Source organism: Papilio machaon, chromosome 21 (assembly GCF_912999745.1).
Source record: "Papilio machaon chromosome 21, ilPapMach1.1, whole genome shotgun sequence".
Taxonomy (NCBI): domain Eukaryota; kingdom Metazoa; phylum Arthropoda; class Insecta; order Lepidoptera; family Papilionidae; genus Papilio; species Papilio machaon.
Genome location: NC_060006.1, coordinates 2,709,723 through 2,732,145, shown reverse-complemented (window position 1 = coordinate 2,732,145; position 22,423 = coordinate 2,709,723). Strand labels below are relative to the sequence as shown.

The 22,423-nt window shown below is 34.2% G+C and overlaps 1 protein-coding gene across 3 annotated transcripts in view; it reads left to right on the top strand.

The window, feature by feature from the left end:
* LOC106709119 (LIM/homeobox protein Lhx5) overlaps positions 1-21,939 on the top strand; it is a 53,471-nt gene extending 31,532 nt beyond the window's left edge. For 2 of the 3 annotated variants that reach the window (XM_014500821.2, XM_014500819.2), the window contains exons 4-7: positions 3,573-3,730; positions 4,212-4,430; positions 21,074-21,332; positions 21,579-21,939. In XM_014500821.2, coding sequence (XP_014356307.1) covers positions 3,573-3,730; positions 4,212-4,430; positions 21,074-21,332; positions 21,579-21,733 — 791 coding nt within the window. In that variant the 3' untranslated portion in view covers positions 21,734-21,939. The remainder of the gene's footprint in view (positions 1-3,572; positions 3,731-4,211; positions 4,431-21,073; positions 21,333-21,578) is intronic. The other variant, XM_014500820.2, reaches the window with a different exon arrangement.
* The last annotated feature ends 484 nt before the right edge of the window (positions 21,940-22,423 follow it).

Genomic DNA, 22,423 nt, shown 5'->3' with positions numbered 1-22,423 from the left:
TAAAAACATAAAAAGTAAGTAATTAAAATATTCGAAAGGCGGGAAGCCGCGAAAATATCAAAGGAAATACGTGTTCCACGTTCAAAATTCATCGAAAATAAAAGACCGTTTTTCCGCCAAAATTCGATTAAGGCCGTGGAGTGGGACAAAGGAAGTCGTTTATTTGGGGGGCGGTTTTAAATTGATTTGAGAAGGGGACAGGGGAGCGGGTGACACGGGGCACGCTGTTTACAGATGTTTTTCGGTTTCAGGGAACACTGTAGAAATAGAGCCAGATATATTTGCGACTACAGTCGAACCTCAATAAGCGAGAGTCCAAGGGACCGCGATATTTTTCTCTCTCACATATCCGAGTTTTATAGTTTATCCAGGTTCGTCTGTCGACTCTTTGTCAATAATTGAGGTAGAGCTGTTTATTGTCCTGTAATAACACATTCACACAAAAAAAAAAAACGTTTTCAGAAAATCAGAGAGCAAAAATATGTTTTATACAGTTGTTTTCGAAGTGAAAATCCACATTCCGCCCAATTCCCAACTTAATCTAACGATTAAAATGGTCATTAAAGTCGTAACGTTCAGTCCTGGTTTAAATCATTCATATGATATTTTACTACATAGGTACAATACTCATATTTCTGCTTTATGCAACGTATTGCAAACCAATGCTCTTAATGGAAGTAAAAAGCATATACAGTCAGTGTTTACTGTTGATTACACGTACTATTAGAAACACGAGTAGCATAGCGTATCAACTAACGATAATCGACATTGCTTCATTCTATGGAAAGAAAAGAAAACATCCCCATTTACTTGTACAACTTGTTTTCTTCGTATGGAAGGGTTAGCAACAATTTTCAACTGTCCTGGTTTGCAGTGGTCATGCAACCTCCAGGAGAACTTGCTCGCTTTTCTTTGCCTTCGACATTGTAGGTATCTCATGATGTTATATGTGTTGTTTATTGAACAAAACATTTGTAATTATTTTCAAAACATTGTATTTTATGTTCAACATAAAAATACCAACAAACCCTTAAAATATCCGTATCACTTTCGCTCCGCACTTGATCGTTTTCCCAAGGCCTAAAGCAAACAGTACTCGATGAGGTGGTGTTTACACAAGTCGTAAAACAGAGGGCGCTACGAGTGCTCGATGCCCGGACGTTTTACCCTGGAGTGTTTGTCAAGGCTTTAGATCTCTAAGGGCGGCTAAGAGCTAGTAGCCCCTTTGGTAGTTCTATAAGACAATTAGCAACCAAGTTCTCACGTCTCTTGTATGGTAAAGAATCGCGATTGTTCTGCCGAAACACTGGCACGTAAACATTGTTATAGCTTCGAAATATGATCAGAGATGACAATATTATGTCTTCGTTCCAGTAGTTCCAGATCCTCCAGTGGGATTTTCGATTGTCATGAAAAAAAAAATAATGTGTTAGTGTGAAAACATTCTCGTGGATGTTTCTCACAAATATTAACGTGGATGTTTTAGTTATATGAAGATTATTTTTTGTCCCCCTCACTTAAATATAATAAACTCTTAAAACAGTCTCGTAATATAAAAATATATCCTGAAAGTGATTGGAGATCTTGTAAGTTCTGTGACAAATAACGATTTATTTTATCAAAAGTAAAGAAAAACATTTCCTTATATTTTTTTTTGTGGCATTGCCTTCTAAGTTAAGAAGTCACCGTTGGGTAATTTAGAATGTTTCGGCAGCTGCTTTGAACTTATAATGAAAGCCTCCCTCTGCCCTCGTTGTGACTTGCACTCTTATAGGAAGCGCAAGTCAGGACTGGCCGGAAAGTTACGGGAATAAGTCAACTTTCCTTGATAACTTAACGAATCCATATTACATTTATACTGCTTACTGATTTTATTTGTTTTTATGTACTTATATATCAAATATCTTTATATGTACCTATAGACAGGGAAAATAAAAAAAATCAAGTTTTTCATAGCTTACCATAGTTATTTAATTCAACATTAGTAATTATTACATATTTAATAATTAATTTAAAAAGCTATCTCATTTCGAACTAACAACAAAGAGAGTTAATACTAACACAAATTTCGCTAATAATATGCACCATTATATTTCTTCATAAATACAAAATATAAGTGGCTATTTTTACTTGGCTAACCGCACAGCCGCGCCATTGGTAGATGAATCCACGAATCTATAAAAGGCGGCTATTCTCTTAGTGGAAATTGGTCTTAAGCCAGACGAGACCGGCTGAGGGCCCGAGGCTACGTCAGCGTAGCAACATCTGTCAAGGGGTAACTCTATCTGTTCGTTCAGCGTGATCGTTTCATGCATAACATTAAATTTAAATAGATACTTTTTTATTGCGGATTATGAAATGAAATTTTTAAATACGAATGTTAAAACTTTTCAGAAATACAAACCGGTTTGATTTAGAAAGGGTCTACTGCCTTTCGTAGTCGCTTTAAATTGGCAAGAGTTTTTAAAACTGCGTATTAAAAAGTCTATTTTTGAAGCGCTTAATTAATAAAATATAATAAATGCACTGGTTTAATTTTAATAACCGTATAAACATAGATGAAATGTTAAAAGCTTGATGTCATAAAGTTTATATTGTGATTAAAACAAGAGTGCTCAAGTAGCCCCTTAGGTCTGTCGCAAATATTTTATACTGTCTCGGCCCCAGTGTTTATACGGTAACTCCGTATCCCCTACCATATTAAATTCTCACTTGTTACTCGAACAATAATAGGTTTAGATGAATATTAAGATTTAAAGTTACTCGATCGAAACTTAATCATTTATTTTGCAAAATCTTGCCAATAATTCACACATTCACGTTTCTTTTGTTTGTTATTTTTATATTCAAGCATAAAACCATTACGCGTAACTTTAACCGTAACCAATTTTCGTCCAACCGTACCCAAAGAAGTTTAACGTTAAAAAATTGAATTGATTCGTAATACTTTAACTAGCGCACTCAGAGTGGTTAACTGGTCTCTAAGGGAACTCTTTAGTATAGATTTTTTAAACTTAACCAACACTAAGGCAAAACATTTCACTTTCGAAGTCCTATAAAGTCGATTTTGACTAAAAACAATGAGTAGAGGCGATTTACTTCCCCATATCAACCATAAGTAATTGTTTTTGCGGCTAATTCTTTCTCTTACAATTCTTTTGGGGGAGTCGCTTTCTAAAATTGCATTTTTATTGTGTTAGGCGCGTGAAGGGTCGAGCGATTGCTTTTTGATAAGTCAATTTTTAGACGTAGGGATGTACTGGTCCTGGTACGTTATCTCGTCTTCTCTCAACTATTATTAAGTTTTCATTAATTCAATGTAAATATTCTAAATGATATTTTAATGGAAAGACGATATCACTTTTGGCATAAGCCTATAAATTAGATTGGACGTAAATAGAACCATAAACTTTAACTCTTAAAATTAAGTTGACTTATCGTTAACTAATATTAAGTACTGGTTGAAAAATACCTGAATAATTTATTGCCTTTTAAACTTTTAAGACTAGAAAGATTTTCAATCACAGATATGCTTTTGAAATCAACCATCTAATTCCAGTTTCCTTTTACAGCAGACTCTCTGCTGGGTTCAGGGTCTGACGAAGAGGAGGAGGACGAGTCACGAGCTACGAATAGCGCCAGCAGCCCCGCGCACGCACCGCATCCTGCACTGCACCCTGATCTGGCACACAACGGGGATACTAAGCCTCATGAGGACTCCGAAGACCAGGTGAGTTATTAACTTTGTCCTGAAATTTCACTTACAGCAGTCATAGTCCTTAGTGTCTAACTACCAACAGCTGAGAGTGATGTTATGGTATAAGCAGACTGCTTATGAGTCTGAAGGTGACGGTCAGAGCCGTAGTGTGATGTTAAATAATAGTAAATATGTGATGAAGTGTTCTTCTATAATTCAAGAAATATAATTTCTTAATGAAAGCAATAAACCGTGAAATTTTTAGTAACGAATAACTGGAATCAATGTATAAATATGCGCAGGTCCAACTGTGATTAGATGTGGAATTAAAAAAAAACGAAATCTCCTAAATAAGATATTGGAGACGAAACCCATAGACAGCAGAATTTAATAACTCGTTTAAAAAAAGGAGTAAAATTTTATATAACAAAGGCAGGTCATGTGACCATACAATATCACGGATAAAGCCACGTGACCACATTGTCGCATTCAGTTGTATCTGTTTTTGTCCCAGGGCTCGTTAGACGGGGACCCGGAGACGAGAGATTCGCAAGCCGAGAACAAATCCCCTGACGACGGCAACGGAGGGTCCAAGCGTCGCGGACCTAGGACCACAATCAAGGCCAAACAGCTGGAAATACTCAAGTCCGCTTTTTCACAAACGCCCAAACCGACGAGGCACATACGAGAACAACTAGCGAAGGAGACTGGACTGCCTATGAGAGTTATACAGGTCAGTTTGAAAGATTTCATTTTCTTGTAGTCTTTATTTTATGCGGTAGTGGCTTTATGATATCATTAATTATTTATTACACAATTTTTTATATTTAAAATCTATGCATTTCGTTAAAACTGTCACACTAAAGACACACTGTTTTCTTGATTTTCTTTTAGGGTATAAGATTATAATTCCGTAGAACAACTACAAAAAAGAAATCAAAAAAAGATCAACAAGATTAATCAATTTAAAATTACATGTTTAAATTCTTTTGAGTAAAATTTGCAATTTATCAGACGACATAACGCGTTTGCGCGGGAAGCGTAACGAATGGTCAATACTCCATCATGGCGGCCGCGGCCCAATCGTTCGCAAATTGAATAACGCGCGCAATCGTCCGGGAACGGTGTTGACATGACAAATAATCTAATTAACCGGCGCATAGCGACTTGGTGCTACGTTAATATTCATTTTTTCAAATAAAAAAAAAACAAATATTTTACAACCACTTTCTTGAATTACAGTTTCAGTGACCATAGACAACCAGCACATTTTCGCGAAAACTAATAAGTTTGTAAAGAAGTTAATAAAAGTTGTCTTGCGTAACAATACAACATTGGTTACGCTTATCATCGTATAACTTCACGTTATCACAAAATGTCAAAAAAAAAAACTTAAAAAATAAATGTCCGCTATTATATTTAATATGACAATCCTCCGTTTACTTTCAGCGTTGGATTGAAATGAAAATTTATCTAATTTACTATAGTATTGTGTATAGAGGAGTAAACTAGTTCAAATTTGATTCTAAAAACTGTATAACACGTGAATCCATGCAATTCTTCACACCGCTGCAACAGATGTCTGCTGCGCCGTCCGTCTGTCCGTCACGCTTTTTGCCTGTTTCCTCTTTGTTTCGCTTTTTGCCTCGCCGGCTTTCGGAAAGAAACAAAACGTTTTTACCTACATGTAGCGGTCTATTTGTAGCTTACGTAGACATTTATTAATCATCTCCGTGTTTCTTGCTGTTATAAAACTTTTATTAATAGCTCTTAATTTAACAACGCTAATTAACGAGACGTTAAAGTATGTTTTATGCATTTTTAGACGTTAACAAGATTTTAAATTTTTAACCTGGCTACATTTAAGTAAACAAAAGTGTAATGTTACAGGAGAAATGCATTTTCTTTTATTAGCGCATATTATGTCAGCTTTCAATTATTTTTTCTTTATTTCAGCTTTAAATTAAAGGAAACCGTTAAAAATGGAATTATTGAAAGACCATATTAGAAAAAAAATTACGGTTTTATATAAAGTCACTTTTGCGGATAAAATTAGTACAATAATGGGCAAAAGAAAATAAACGTGTTAATCGTGTTAAGGAAAAAAACATTTAATGAAAAACTCGTACAAAAGATCATATGTAGGTATGATGTTTGAGATCACAATATGGGGGCGGTGTAAGAAAAATATTTATTCTTATTGTGTAACATGTATCTCCAATAATGCCGGGCATGTTAAGTGGGTTCATAAACAACATTTTTTGTCACCATCCGTCAAGTCCCGCCAGATCGCGCGTGTCAAATGTTTGTGCCACCACATGTGGTGTTGAATAACTGTTAACTGACTTTTTGTTCGTGCAACACGGATTTACAACTAGTTAACACCGGTGCGTGTGAACGCTAACGCGATTGATGTCGCCGAATATCGATTTTCGAGCTGCCAGATGGCGAAAATCAATTTTATACGCATTTTTTCCTTGTGCTTAAATTTATTTTAAAGTATGACACTGAAATAATGTAACAACAAAACCATAACAACGTACTTTATAAAATTGCTCTAAATAATAATATTCAAAAAGCAGGAAACAATGTTTGAACGACCGTCGTCTTTTTCAGAATTAAAAAATCTCTTCACCTACCCTTACTTACTTAAAAAACGTAATAGAATCATAATTATCTCGGCAACCATGGTAAGTGCCTTATCTCAGATAATTTAACAACTAGCAACAAGTAGAACATAAATAAACAATGCTGAACACATCCGAACGCCAGTTTACCTTGACGCGGTGTCAGCGGAGCGCGAAACAAGAAAAAAAACCATAGACATTTTAATAAGTTCATATATCGTAATTTCTCCCGCGTGACGGCCGCGTCGCTAGTGTCGCCGACGCACGACGCCCTTTATTGGCTCATATTTTATTTTGACAGCTCGTACAGTATCTGTCAAACCAAAACCGTCGATAGTTTTCAATGGATATTTTAGTGTTTTAACTGACAAAGCGGTATTCGTTTAAATCATAAAATACAACAAGCATTTGAGGACATCAATTTGGCTCATATTTTAAATGACTTTTACAAAAGGGAACTCACATACGAACGGGGTGTAAAATCGCAGGTTTTACAAAAAAAAAATACAAGGCTTACACCATCCTTACGCTTGAATACATTAGTTCTCGTTAAATATTATTATTATTATTGAAATAAATTGCAGTATCAAGTTCAACTACAATTAGCATTTGTAATTGGGAACACGACCATAAATCATTCCTAATTAAATAGTTAACACAATTCGCTGTCATAGTTAGTTATACTGAAATTATAACTATTTACTAAAGTATTTAAACTATTAATTTTGTTGATTTGTTACCTGTGTATTTTAATCTGAAATTCATTTGCGGCTTTACTTTTTTTTTTGTTTAAATTCGGAATAGTATCAACTTTATTCTTACAGTGGAATTCAACTGCAATAGACATAGTCTGTTCTGTAAAAGAGATATAAAAAGTGACAGTACAGTAGAACTTGGATAAGCGAGTATACGAGGGAACGCATATTTGTTTCACTTATAGAGGTTTCCCTCTAACCCTAATTTCTCGCTTATGGAGTTCGTCCGGAACGGGACAATGACCCTGGCTTATAGAGGTGTCACGCTAATCCAGATTCGACTGTATTAATAAAAGTGTCACGGCAGTCAAAAACTACTACTTAATAGATAATAAACTGTTATGTTTATCTTATTGTCATTATAGTAAAATACCATATTTAATACTTACAAGTTAAAGTTCAATAAAACTGAGAAAGTAATTCCCACACGGAAGGCCCGCTTGATTTATAGCGACATGATAAAAACTGTTTGTCAGCTTACAGTAGACATGTTATTATGTCACCTCCGCCCGTTGAGACGCGTCCTGATTAATGACTCAACGCTGTAGTCTGTGGTGATTAAAAGCCGCGACTTGTCTATGGTTCAAGCCAACGTTGCAAATAGTTAAATTTTTTCTAACTTTGTAAAGAAATCCTTTGCCAGCTAACAGACTGCTTTTGTTTTTTTCTTCGCTATTCTTTTGATAAAACAGTGGAACATTCCGATTTTAAACAGTGACGTAATGAGATTTGTCACAGTATAGCTCCACTATGTAAATTACTACCTTAGTGACCAATAAACGACTGAAAGTAGCAATTAAAAATTTACTGACGTTCTCAAATACCTTTATTACTCACTTGGGAAGACTCTCAGTGTATATTTATAATAGTACCAAAATCTCCGTTTAAAACACATTGTCGTCCTTATCTGTTTTGTCAAAGAGACGACGATATGTTTTATACGAAGATTCTAGTTTCAGAAACTAACGGTTAATATTCTATTTATGTAATAACTACACAAGATGCAATACAGTAGTCGTAGTTCTACCATACAAAACGTCTTAACGATTATTATTATAAGATACGTGTAACGCGCAATCATTCGTTAGTACCACACAACCAGGCCAATTAAGCCTCCAATACGCGTCAATGCAGATGAGAGTTGAATGAGTAGTACATCGTCTCTCACACGACCATATCTCATGTTTTTATATCCGTCGGCGACTTTGACTTGCCCCAAATACTATAACTTGTACGAGTTACGACGTAGCTGGGATTGCCGCCGCCGCATCACGACACTAGTGACCGGTGTTGCCAGATATTATTCTCCACATTTTTGTAGTTTTCTCGTATCTTCATAGGTTTATGTAAAATGCTTTTTTTTTTATCAAAAATTTAATTATTAAATACTTTTTAAATAGAATTTGAATTTAATTTGTTAAGTCTAAAATAACATTTCTTAATTTGTTATAATTAATAGATTATTACATTTTTACATCTTCAATATGACATTGACATCAAAGAAATAGTACAGTGTACGAGTTCTGTCTCTGTCCGCTATTTCATTTAATTTAAAATATGTAATGTATGTTAAATATGAATAATAAAATACCTATGTCTTATGGCATAATTTTTATTTAGCATTTTATAGTGAATAAAAAAGTTAAAATAACGATCAAGTTAAATGCGTAAAGATCTCGTTTCTCACCAAACCTTTTGAATGCCAGTGTCATCGAACGTAAAATGTATTCAATGTTTTCGATAACGATAATAGCCGCCGACCCGACTAAATGTGAAATCATCGAGTCCGCATTTCATCTAAAAACTTCATGTTATTACAATAAATTCGTAATTTTAATCGTTATTATTGTAACAACGGCGCGGGGTGCGCAAGAGACAACAATAAAATGTTCTGTTTACAGCCACATTTCGGCGGGAATCTCGTAAAATGCGCCCAGGGTATGGCGCGAAACGGAATTTGCGTTGCCGTTTGACGTTTAGTGCGCGTTGGACGCAGAAAACAACTCGGATGTCTATGCCCGTGGCTTTGCTTGTTGACAGATTTATTATTACGTTACTGATTTTATGCAAATCATTTATTTTACAATACATTTTATTTATCCGTGGTTGTAAATAAATTATTGTAGTAGCTACAAATTGACTTTTCGCCAGATCTTTCTACAGAATTTCAAATCATCTTGCTAATTTATTAATTACAATTTAGATCTATTTTAACAAACATACTAGATAGGCAGAGTGGTTCATAATAAAGCTACGGTTTATTAAAAAGTTAAACCTTAGAATGAAAACTTTTACAGTGAAGTGTAGGTGTAAACAGTGTAAATATTTTTGTACCAGTTTTGAATACCGTAGCTTGCAGACTTGTGACAACACATAATAGATCTTATGATTTATTAACAATTGGACAGAAGCACCTTGCCGAAGCGTGCAGCAGGTGCGGTCGAACAAAGCTGCCTGACGAAAGCAATAAATTATTAATTATGATAAAAAGCTCCGTCATACAATAACCGTACGCATTTGCTGAAATCATAAGAAAAAATACGAAAGAAGTTTTGGAGAGCGGCGCCTAAAATCTTTTGTCTAGCAGCGTCCCGCAGCGTCCGCGGCGAGAACCAAAGCGACGTAACTTTGTCGAGGCGGCGCGTAGGGACAAAAGGTCCCCGGACAAAAAATGACATCATTTATTTTATTGCCCCGGGTGAGAATGTGGTACATTAATATCGCGTAGGCCTTAATGTTCGATCGCCCTAGGCTCGCCATCGGTCAACCTGACCGTTCTCTTATAAATTTCATCTGTCGCACCATTAAGCGAGTTGTGTTTTTGCGCGCTGCAATTATTTGATGTGTTCGCTCTATTTTTGTGGTGTTGCTGAGATGAATTATGTTGTCTTCGTGCTTTGTTCTTACAATTTGTAAGATCGGTGTAATGGTATTTTTTTATGTTAATATATTTAAAAGTAACACTTGGACGACTAATATTACATTTTACTTCTACTAAATTTGGTCTCGCTTCAGAGATTATGGAAGAACCGCAACAATACCAGCCACTAAGACTCGACTAGTTCGAACACTTGTCTTCTCCATATTACTCTAAGCAGGGGAAACGTGGAAGCCACCAGGGCACGAGGTAGATGCCCCATGAGGTGAACAGACCAGGTCAGAGCGGCAGGAGACGTCTCCATGCATGTATGTGCCAAAAAAGCAGTAGTCCAGGAAAAGTGGAGGCGTCTAGTGACACTTCACGACACCTACATGATGACCACGACCAGTCTGTATAGACTGAGGCGACTGAAAAGTCAAATCTTCTAAAAGATCGTATTATTTTTATATCGAAAATTGTGCTGCTCGACTTTATTGGTCCATTTTATAATCTAGTAATAAAATGAAAGTGGATCAAGGTATCCTGGTGTAATCGACGTGAGCATAATTAATGTACGGTAGTGCGATGGGAGCTCTAAGAAATGATGCATGATAATAAATCATTGCAACGTCGACCGCCATGATGGATGGCGGGTGGTGCAACTGCAAGTAAAAGTTGAAATATCTTATATTGATAGAGATTTAATATTTTATTATATAAAGGAGCTTATAATCCTGTGGGTGAAGCAACGATTGTTGTTACTGCTGGTGTTCTTTTTGCAAAAACTATGATCTAAATTATGCCTTGATTGGACATGAAAAGCGACTTTTGTCTAATGAAATTGTCTAACCCAGACTGGATAATCTGACATGATTGTTATTATAAAATACTAGATGTCGCCCGCGACTCCGTCCGTGTAGAATTATAAAAACTTAAAAACTTGAGAGGTGTCAAGGGACACCCGGATGTAACGAAGTTCCTTTCGATTAATTAGTGAAGGAACCAATGTTTATTCTACGAATAAAAAACTTAAGTCTTCACAAGAAGTACATTTTATGTCTATGAATTTTCGTTATATATTGTCACGTCGTTGCCATGGTGAAGTAGCGCTCATTCGTCGTTAACATACTTACTATAGTGTCCAATATAAAAAGTGTCGTGACAACTTTTCGTAAGAATTTTTTCCGTCTAGCCCCCTTTCACAACACGCGATAAGGAACTTCGTTCCAATAAGAACATATAGGCTGTGTTCTTCCAGACTATGTTCTACATCTGTGTAAAATTTCATCAAGATCCCTTGAGCTGTTACGGAGATACCTTCTAACAAAAATCCATCCATCTAAACTTTCGCATTTATAACATTAGTAAGATTTCTTTATAAATAATTCAAAGTTAATATTGCTTAAAATCTGTTTGTTAAGTTAACTTTTTTTGCGGTTAATGTCCGATTTCATTTTCTTAGGGCATTTCTCGGCTGCATAGGCACGTAGCAGCTGGTTTTCACGGTTTACGATTCTAGAGACGTGACGATATCGATACAAAACACGGCGTCCGATTGTCGGTTTTCTGGTTTTTTCACCGGAAAATGAACTAATGTTTGGTACGTGAGCGATTTGAGGTTTTAAGCGTTTGCAATAAATTCTGAACTTTGAATGCTTAAAAAAGTTAGAGATTGACTAGTACTCGTTTAAGACTGTGCATACAAGTTGAAAGTTTTCTTTATTAATTATCAAAAAGGAAAAGATGGATGAGCCTAATAGAGTCGTAATCATGTAAATAATGTATCAAGTTACCTATTAACAGCTAGCAAGATCCGGGTTCCCCGGAATATTCAGCTCCGTTCATTCGTGAAGTTAAAATGTAATTGTAAGAAAACTGATAGACACGTTGTTGTATTGTCACACTTGAGAGCTCAGTCCTTGAGGCCGCGAATTCAAATAGAGAATCGGCAGTCGTTCAGTTCCTGTTTTGTTTTTTTCTTTAGTAATTCATGGCTTTATGCGGAAGATAGACAATACTTGGAATAAAGGTGAAAGCTTCTGTCAATGATACTCCAGTCGAATCACTGAGGTACCGCATAATGAATATACTATGTACATTCTAGGGTATTTAATTCCTACTCATATTGATCAAATGTGATTAGACGCTAATTAGAGACGAAGAATTGTCATAGCAACTTATACACGCGCTTGTAGCGCTTATGGTGACAATTTGCTGAACAATAAATCGATCCCAAGTGGAAAGCGAATATAATTCCTTGACTCTAAAACTCAATTATAACCCCGAGACCGAGACGCGGCGATCGTAGAAGGTCTTCTAAAAATGAGAAACACTACATCCGTCGCCACAGTCTAAATATAAATAAAAAAAAATACAAGTTATAGTATAAGTAATTTAGTTAGTAAGTTTAGTATAGTAAATGGTTATAAAAAAAAAATATTATAATTAAGTTAAATTATATGTTTTTATAAGTATATGTATTTGTAAGTAGTATATATATATATATATATATATATATATATATATATATATATATATATATGTATTAAGCAGGAACAAACAACGTAGCGCAGAGATAATATTAATAAAAAAAAAGATAACTAAAACCTGTGCAGAAAAGAGTACGGACCAAGCGTCTGTAGATGTGACTTTATAAAATAAAAAAATAAAAATAAAAAACTCAATTATAAAGCATTGTAGCTCTTTATTACTATCTAAAGGAAGTACTAACATTTTAGTTTAGACAGACACAGCTAAGAGTCTGTTATCTAATATTCAGTGATTTAAGTCCATTTATTAAATTTTACTACATGCAATAAAGCTTCAGAACATAAAGACATAAATTTATTACTTTTTAATAGTGGCTAATTACAACCATAAACAATAATTTTCCGCACTTTACTCTAGAACATGACTATAAAAATTATTAACGCCAATTTTTAACTGTAAGGTTTTTAATTTAACCCGAAGAGTAATAAAAAAACTAATGATACCTACTCGTATAACGCTGGAATTTCTTGTTATTTCATAATGTATTAATACATTATAAATTTCATCCCTTTAATTCTCTATGGAAAAATAGAGATAGCAATAATGTTCCTGGTGTTATGGCGAAGTCTATATAGATCGTAAAAAGTATGTCAGAAACTATGCTTAACTACAATACGTTATTCCCGTGTAACTTTACAAAATTGTAAATTGAAACAAAACATCGACCGTGTCCGTATGTACGAACAACTGATAAGTTATCTTATGTCGTTAAAAAGTAAATAAAACTACAGCGCTAAATGGGTTTAGATAAGCCGCCATTTTGTGGCGTGCAGCGTGCCCAATGGTTAGAATATGTTATCTTGGTGTTTCGTTATCAGTTCGATTTATGAATACTACGCTATGATTGGCGGAACAATCAGTTGCGATACAAATGTCGTTCGAAATTTGAAAAAAAAAACGATCTAGTTTTAAAAAGAAATGGACAAGACTTTTATAGCTTGTCACCAAACATCACATTGCTTCTCTCATCGTTACACAATTTATTTTATAAACAGGTAATAAAGACCGATACAAAGCATTTAAGGAACCTTTTAAGAAATATTTCCTTGCCATTTTGTAGCAAAATTATTAGTATTTACATCGGTTTCCAGACTTCTATTGTAATTTAGCATAACTTTACTTACTTTTTACCTTAACTTTAACTTGCCATGAAAGTTTAGATCAAGCCATTTAAAAACAAAGTCTTTATGGAACCGCAAAACTGTTGAGCTTAAATTTCCATAGGAGTTTTGTGGTAAATTATTTTGAAATGGCATCAATGTTGATTGCTTATAATGAAGAATTCTAACAGTAGTATTCCACTGCTTTATCAATTATTTATATTGTTATCTCTTACATTCTCTTGTGACAAAATAGAGACTACATCTTAATACAAGTGTCAGAGATTCTACGATTACGAAAAACTAAAGATATTTAGAAAGATTATATATGTGAACTTCAGTTCTAGAACTTTTTCATTTTCATACTGATTTTGATTGAAATCTGTGGTTATATGAAAGCGCCAATTCTTGCTTTCTTTTACAAATGTGTTTCCACGTGTCATTAAAAAGTAAATCAGTATGTTGTGAGCGTTGACGCTGTTAAATTCTCTGTGACCGGCGGTGTGGCGGTGTGGGTTCAATTTGTAACTTGTCTTAATTTAGTTAATTGAATGCGTCGACGTGTCCCGCGACATAAAATGATTGAATGTTATTTTGGTATCACTGTTAGTGTGTGTTTCCACTGCATTTGTATTAATACATGTTGTAGTCACTAATTTGTCTGAGACAATGAATGGTATGACAATGATTAGTGTTTCAGTAGTGAAATCCTAAGGTTACATTTAATTTTATTACTATTTGAATGTGTGTTTCCCGTTTGGTCTATCGAATCGATTTTGAATCGAGCGACAAGCTTTAATAACTAAAGAACAAAATGTGAACGACGCGCGCTGTGTATGAACCTCTATGATATTGTATTACGTAAGTCGCTTAGCTACTAAAATTGCCAGGTTTCGAAAATTTACATCGCCTTATTTACGTAGGGATGTATATTTTTTTTTAATTATGTGTTGATTATACGATGTGACCATTACGCATTTGCCAATACTATAGAATGACAAATAGCTTCTTTATTTTGCTTACTTAGACTATCTTTATTTTGTCAAATAGTTTGTTCAAATGAACTTTATAATTTCTGAATAGTTTTGATCTTTCTATTTATTTAATACGTAATGTATCTCGATTAAAAGGTAAAAGGAAGGCAAATGACAAATAGTCTTTGAAAACATTCCGATTTTTTTTTTCTTTTTATTCGTGCGGAAATAAGTCTCTTGTAGTTACGCCAATTAGAGTTTGATGGTGCATGCGCTCTCCGTGTGGCCACGCGTCACAACGGTACACTTTTTTACGCTATTTGCATCTTGATTTATCTTTTTAAATATGATATGTAATTATACCTTTAAGCTATTCTTAGTACTCACATTAAGGTACCATATAATGTTCGTGGGTTTCTAAAAAAGAGATTTTTTAATGAAAATAGTAGGGACTAAAATGTATTTTTATCGGGTTTGTAATTAATAAAAGTGTCTTGTTCTTTTCCCCTGTCACAGTTCATAATCAACCGTTTTAGAACTTTTATTTTCTGCGTTAACTTTAATCGAATATGATATATGAGTTTGTAAACTTAAATATGATTTATTAAACCCTTTGTCAAGAAACTCTTCCATAAAAATCGTAAGAGTATGTTTACAATCGCTTTGATATATACTTAATAAATAATTTACGACTACCTTCATTAGTATTCCGCGAATCTATAGGATGATCCAGAAATTACGTCGAAGCATATGGCGCACGACACTAATGTTTATGGCGGAACGAAAAAATGAAAAAATACGGTCAACCCAACTGTTCGATACTCAAGTCTTATAGTTTGTTATATTGTGTGTCGCTGCAGGGAGCGCGACCGCCTGTGGAGCAGCTCTAGACCCAAATTACTAGCTCACTCTTGTGCGGACGTTTTGCTTTACGGCCACCGTAGCAAATCTCTGAAGTCCCGAATCTAGACTATTTTGACGTTCATTCATTGATGTTCATTCATTATTGTAATATAAAAAACAAACTGATTGACCAACCTATCAATCTGAAGGAATTAAAAGTTTTAAATTCTACGTTGGATTACGTTTTTTGCCTCAAAGGTACCTACTCACCTTTTCTGTCCACGCCACCTACTAGTGCTAAGAAAACTTCTTTAATGATAATAATATTTTTCATAACTGAATCAAATTATAATTTGGATCCGGGCAAAGTCCAATGATAAATTCAATATCCATAAATATAAATATATATAAATATAGAATTTGTCATATTACCGCCTAACAGTTCAGTATCCTGTAAGTCACAAAAACAAAGCAAAAAGATATCTATGAGTGCTTCATTCACTGTCTAGACTATGTTTTAACGTTTAAGTGTCTATGGTAATTTTTTCTTAATGTTTTTTGAGTGTGACTAATTTGTGAAATCGGCTATAGTCTACGACGTCTAAAGTATCAAGAACATTTAGTTGAATACAATAGTAGAAATCATCTACTTTGCAGTGATAATATATGAGATTATTGTAAGAATATGATAACTTTTCTCAGCAAACTGTGAAGTTATTATTAAATATAATTCGCATATAAACTATTTAAAAATATGTGTAAATATTTTTGTATATTTATTACTCAGCGTTCGATTCCGACTGTTTTCTTAATCTTCAAAGTCGGTAGTTAGCATTAAAACTGGCGAATTTATATCGCTAGTATAATCGGTTATGGTCGGCCGTAATGTCGACTCATTAGCGACAGGGGGCGCCTCGGTCAGGTACAGGGGACGGGAACAATGTCCGCGCCCGGTTCGTATTAATCATCTTTTATGCTTTGCCGCAGGGTGGTTCCGCAATGGTTTTATAGGTGATATTATTGCGATGAAATGTATGAATTATACACATATTTCTATCATAAGAAGGTTTATGCTTACTGATGCGTTGAAAGTTGATTGCAAAAGCTTATTGTAAGCTTTTTTAAAAAATATTTGATCAATTTTACAGTCTGACTATTAAGATTTTATCAGAAAACTTGTGTTTTTTTTAGATAGTTTTCAATAATTGTACTATGCAAAATAAATGAAGTTATGGAAATTTACATTATTCATCATAATAAAAAGTTAAACGCACAGGAGATAAATGTTTTATAAGTTAGTATTAAGAAACGACTAAAATGTACACCAAAATTAAATATTTTTTTAAACTTTATTTCGATATAAGAATGGACCTCCCTTTCACAGCAGTACGTATGAATTATAGTGTTTAACACCACAAGGCTTGTTCACACCGGCGTCCCGCAGCGCTGCTGGGCCGACTCACTACAGTGTAACCTCACCCTTAACGAAACTCCGAACTTTATCACTAAACTATAAAAGTAACATAAAACCTAGCTCCTAGTGTTACAACACCTAAAATATTATAGCTTAGTTTTATAGCTTAGACAACTATGAACCTAAAATATAGCTTAGTTTTGTAGCTTAGACAACTATGAATTTATTATTCGTTTTGTAAATAAATATTGCAAATATGTTTGTTGCAAATCTTCAAGTTTGCAAGTTTATTAGTGATGTGATGTAAGTTGTAAAGTTTTATCGATAGTCAAGTATAAACATAAAAACGGTATCTTTAGAAAGTACGGTTAAAATATGAATGTCTTGTAGTATAAATTTTATGGACTTTGTTAAGAGTTGTCCGGCTTCATGAGTCGTCATTATTTCACAAACAATATGAAATTTAAAATTAAAACAACGCTGTTAAATATCAAAATAAGATAAATATTAACAGATACATTAACAAGATATTTATAAAAAACTTCGAACATCTTACAGAGTATGATAAAGGTCTGTATTCTAGTGACTCTGTATTTTATTTGTCTTTTAAACTCTATGGTCATACAACGCTAGCTAATGACACTTATTCTTACAATATATCTTATTTTAGTATCTTGTAATTGTCTATTCTATCCCAATTATGTGAGAATACATTACACCTCACTTATATAGTAAAACTAAAAAAAAATCGAACACACTCAACCCAAATATTTTAATAGCCAAAGATTATGTTTACAATTTTTTTTGTCCGTCATTTTTTTAACCGAGATCGTCTATGAGTGGTGCGATTAAGTAATAAACGTTATAATTTTGGGTATAAAATAACGGAACACGTCAATTTGGAACGTTTAACGTTATCCAAACGGTCGACGGACAAACCGAACTATAATCGGCGACTTCTATCACGCCAATTTTTTAAATTATAACTAATAAAATCACACGCAATATTTATTCTAACTGAATACGAAGAAATAGCATTTGAACATTTACTTTTTATTATCAAATACTAGCTGTCGCCCGCGAATCCGTCCGCGCGTAATTAAAATAAACGTAATCAGTAGGCTATGTACTTAAAGACAATGTTCTAAATGTAAAATATAAAAATAAAGACAATGAAGAAAAGAAAAAGTAAAAATAAAGACTATGTTCTATAACTGTGCCAAATTTCACCAAGATTCGTTTAGACGTTCTGGAGATACCCTCAAACATCCATCCATCCAAACATTCGCATTTATAATATTAATAAGATAGTGGAAAGTAGTATATGAGTATGACATTGCTATTAATTATAGCGTTGTTTAATAACTATCTCCATCTGATTTAGTGTTATCATTAATTGTAGTCATATGGAATAATATTATATAGACCTAGATTATATTAAAGATTTGTTTGTTTGTCATTTTGAAGAAAACCCTTCCAATAACATTTGTTATTGATCAACAGACAAACGTATTTATTTCATTGTAGTATAGTGATCGGTGATAGTCTCAAGGTTAGTCTCGCCGCCGACTGTTGTAATAGACAAGTTTTATCTGTTTTATAAACGCAGAGTGACGTCACAGCACTACTGATCTAGTGGCATTACAAATTTATATCAACTTAACATGAAACATTGTAAAACTCTACTTTGTGTATATAATAACGTCTGTACACAATGTGTGTATATTTTGATTCACTTTGCAACAATAAATTCTTTCTTTCTTTCTGTCCGTCTTTCTCAGACATTATGAAACGATTGACGTTTTTATATCTACTATAACAGTCGAATGGTTCACTGTATCTACGAAATAGCAGTCGCCCACGACTCCGTCCGCACGTAGTTAAAAAAGAAAATGAATAAGTAGCCTATGTGTTCTTTCACATTACGTTCTCCATGTGTACCAAATTTCATCAATAACCGTTGAGCCAATCCGGAGATACCTTCAAACAAACATTTATTTATCAATCTAAACTTTCGCATTTATAATATTAGTAAGATATAAAAAAAAACTATACAAAATATATTAAAACGAGCTAATAGCAAAAACAAACAATTAGATTTCAAAAATTCAGTTACTGTCACATCACACAATGATTTAGAATCCGAACAAAAAAAAAACAGAACAGAAAGACGTTCCCTTCACAGTCTCATTCAAAGATTCGAAATAACGTCTCAAAATAGTCTACCTCATATAGAAAGTATTCTCACAACAAGTCACCTAACAGTTTTATGTTTCAGCAGATACTAAAATGTGTATAAGGCATTATCCAATAGAGTGTATGCAAAGATGGGAATCAGTTAACAGTTATCGGTAGTAAATAATTACTGTCTTGTAGTAATATGTTTACAAATAATTTATACGATAAGTATATTATATAAGTCACGTATATTATTTTAATTTTATTGTCAAACTAGCTGTCACCCGCGACTCCGTCCGCGCGGTATCAAAAAAAAACTTAACTAGTAGCCTATGTGTTCTTCCAGACTATCAGCCGTTCAGGAAATACCTTCAACAAAACATCCATCCATCTAAACATTCGCATTTTTCATCAATGCAAACAGACAAACAATCTAACCTTTTCTCTGTAAAATATTAGTAAAGACATAGTACATATATTCTACTAGTAAAGAAGTTTCAAACATCTATTGCAATATTAACGGCTTAAAACTATTAAACTATTATAAAAACCTCACAAACCATCTTTAAAATATCGTGGTGTATAACTTTTAAAATAATCGATATAAAATTTAATGACAGTAAAATCGAATAAATCGTTTCGTTTCGAACCTAACTCCTGTACACCACTAGTCCCGCTGCGTTCCTTTGATGTGCCGCCTTGCCCACGCAGACATTTGCACAAAATGCGCATCAATAGTCGTTGAAGGCTCCGGTCTGATTCATATTACTGATGGTAATTGTTTTGCATGTAATTACTGCTGTAGTACTACTGTCCGGTACTTAATGTATTACTTACAGAAGAATTATACTTTTCACGAGTATGTAAACTGCAACTGCATTACCTGTTTATCTTCTCAATTCATACTACATGTACACTAATTTGACAATGACATAAATAACTTGACAGTCAAGGCGTTACTATTTTTCAATAGTCATGCCACTGTTTTTATAACGACAGTACCACACGACAGGGGATAACGCACGGTCGTTAAAGCGCCGGATTAGTTGCGCAGACGCACGCGACGGGTATAACGTGCCGTGAACGCGTAATGACCGTCTGAATATGATTTTATAATTGTGCTATTTTCAAATTGGTGAAGGAAAATATGCTATGGTATATTATTTGAACTCCTTTACATTGGTCAGACCATTGCTTTAGAAAAATATGATTGTGTTACAGGTTGGTATGGCTTTGTTCTTGATATAAACGCCGATTCGCGTGTTATTTGGTTGTTCATGAAAATTTTAAAAGACATTAGTACCGGCACTTCTTAATGTCACGGACATGCGTTACTTAATTGGATTTTCAGAACTCGGTTGCAAACGTTCAGGTATAGGCTTAATTGTTATCATGTATGAAAAGAATAAAAGGGCTGCAATCGAATACGATTTTTGAATTTTAAATTAAGAATCGAAAATTTCTAAAAAATTAAATTTAGAATTTCGTTTATATAAAGTACATTTTAGACAAGGGCGTGTCTAAACGTCAGAATTTAGTAGAAAGGAAAAGGAGACGACAGTTGAGAAACTATAATATCAATCTTTTCTGCGGTCTGAATGTAATTACAATGTAAGTGCGAGATATAAACCAATATACGACGTGCAAATATACTCTTGTAGCGACCACAAAAACCGAGCAATGGTATAAACTATAAAACTTTGCTCGGAGACGGACCGACAAAGTGGTGCGATTTCCCTGCGACCGATCTTGTATCGCTTTTACGAAGTTCTCATTCCGTTTTATTGTGCGGTTACGATTGCTACACTATATGTAGACATATATAATCTTCTTTTTATAACCTCCTTTCACGAAAGTAAAAAGTAAATTCCAAGTTTTTGTACTTCGTTTAAACTTATTCATGTTAACGTGTTTCAGAATCACTAAGTACTACAACTTTTTGTTTTCTGGCAAAGACTAAATAATTTACTTCTTATGTACATATTTTTCGTCTATTATAGATCCCGAACAGTCCATCTATAAATCAAGCAAGAAATAAACGTTTATCTATAGTTAATAAACTCTATTTCCAACAGGTGTGGTTCCAAAACAAACGATCGAAAGAGCGTCGTTTAAAACAGCTGACGTCGATGGGCAGGGGTCCATTCTTCGGGTCATCTCGTAAGATGCGCGGATTCCCCATGAATCTATCGCCGGGGGGACTAGAGGAGGGTCCGCCGGGGTTTCCTTACTTCGCGACTGCAGATGGCAAGTTCGAGTTTGGCTATGGTCCGCCGTTCCACCATGACGGGCCATTCTTCCACCCGCCACCCGCAATGCCCTTCAATCAGCCAGGTATAAAGACTTACAAGTCATAATAAATTGTGCTATTTTCTTTTAGAATATTTGGAGATGATTAACTGAAATATTGATTGTAATCATAATCATAAATATTAAACGTTTTACTACATTTTAGTGGTTTCACAAAACGTCAACAAAAATTACTTAGATTCTAGTAACTGACTAAGTTACCCTCGCATAGACAAGGCGAATTTGTAAACGCATGTGTATGAAGTACCAGGCGCGTAGTAACGTGAGCAGGTCGTTTCGCAGGCGGTATGGAGTCGCTGCCGGGCGGCGAATTTCCCGAGCAGTTCCCGCCGCCGGACCACCTCGTGCTGCCGCGACCCTCCTCCCCAGAGTTCACCTTTGGGGACGCCCCTCCTCCTTTGCACCCCGAGGGTCTCGTCTGGTAGCTGAAGCCGGAGCCGCGGGACTTCCACGACTGATGCGGCTCAACGGTATACAAAGTGGACTTTTATAACGGACTTCTTATATGAAAGAATGTGACGTTTTAAATTTTGAATTTCGAACGCAGTGCTCTGTGACGTGTTATATTTTTAATTTTTAATAGTTAACGGCATTCAGCGGTGATGATGCAGTTTTTAAATCATTCCGGATTTTTTTTCTTCAAAGTAACCAATTTTTGGAAAGAAATCTTCGGTAAATAAATGTTTAAATTAAAATAACAGTAATTTTGAAACAAACCTTTGTCTCGGGCATTCTAAATAAACCACATAAGGTTTATTTTATAACCTGTCCATTCTACAATTGTATTTAAATTTACTTTGAATCATGAACTGTATTGAATTTCATAATATGTATTTGTATAGTGTACAGAAATACAATTTTATAATGTCAAGACTTTTTTAAGTTTATTTTTAAAAATAATTTATTTTAATATATTAATAAATGCATAGAATAACTGTTTTGGTTCCTATTTTAAGATATAGATGTGTAACGCATTTTTGTATTTATTTTATAATTTCAATAAACTATTAATGAAATGAAATTGTAATTTAGCTTAAGTTATAAATGTTAAAAAGGTCTTGTAGTTGTAAATATATTATTTGTAAATAAAATATATACCGCAAACATGTCTGGTA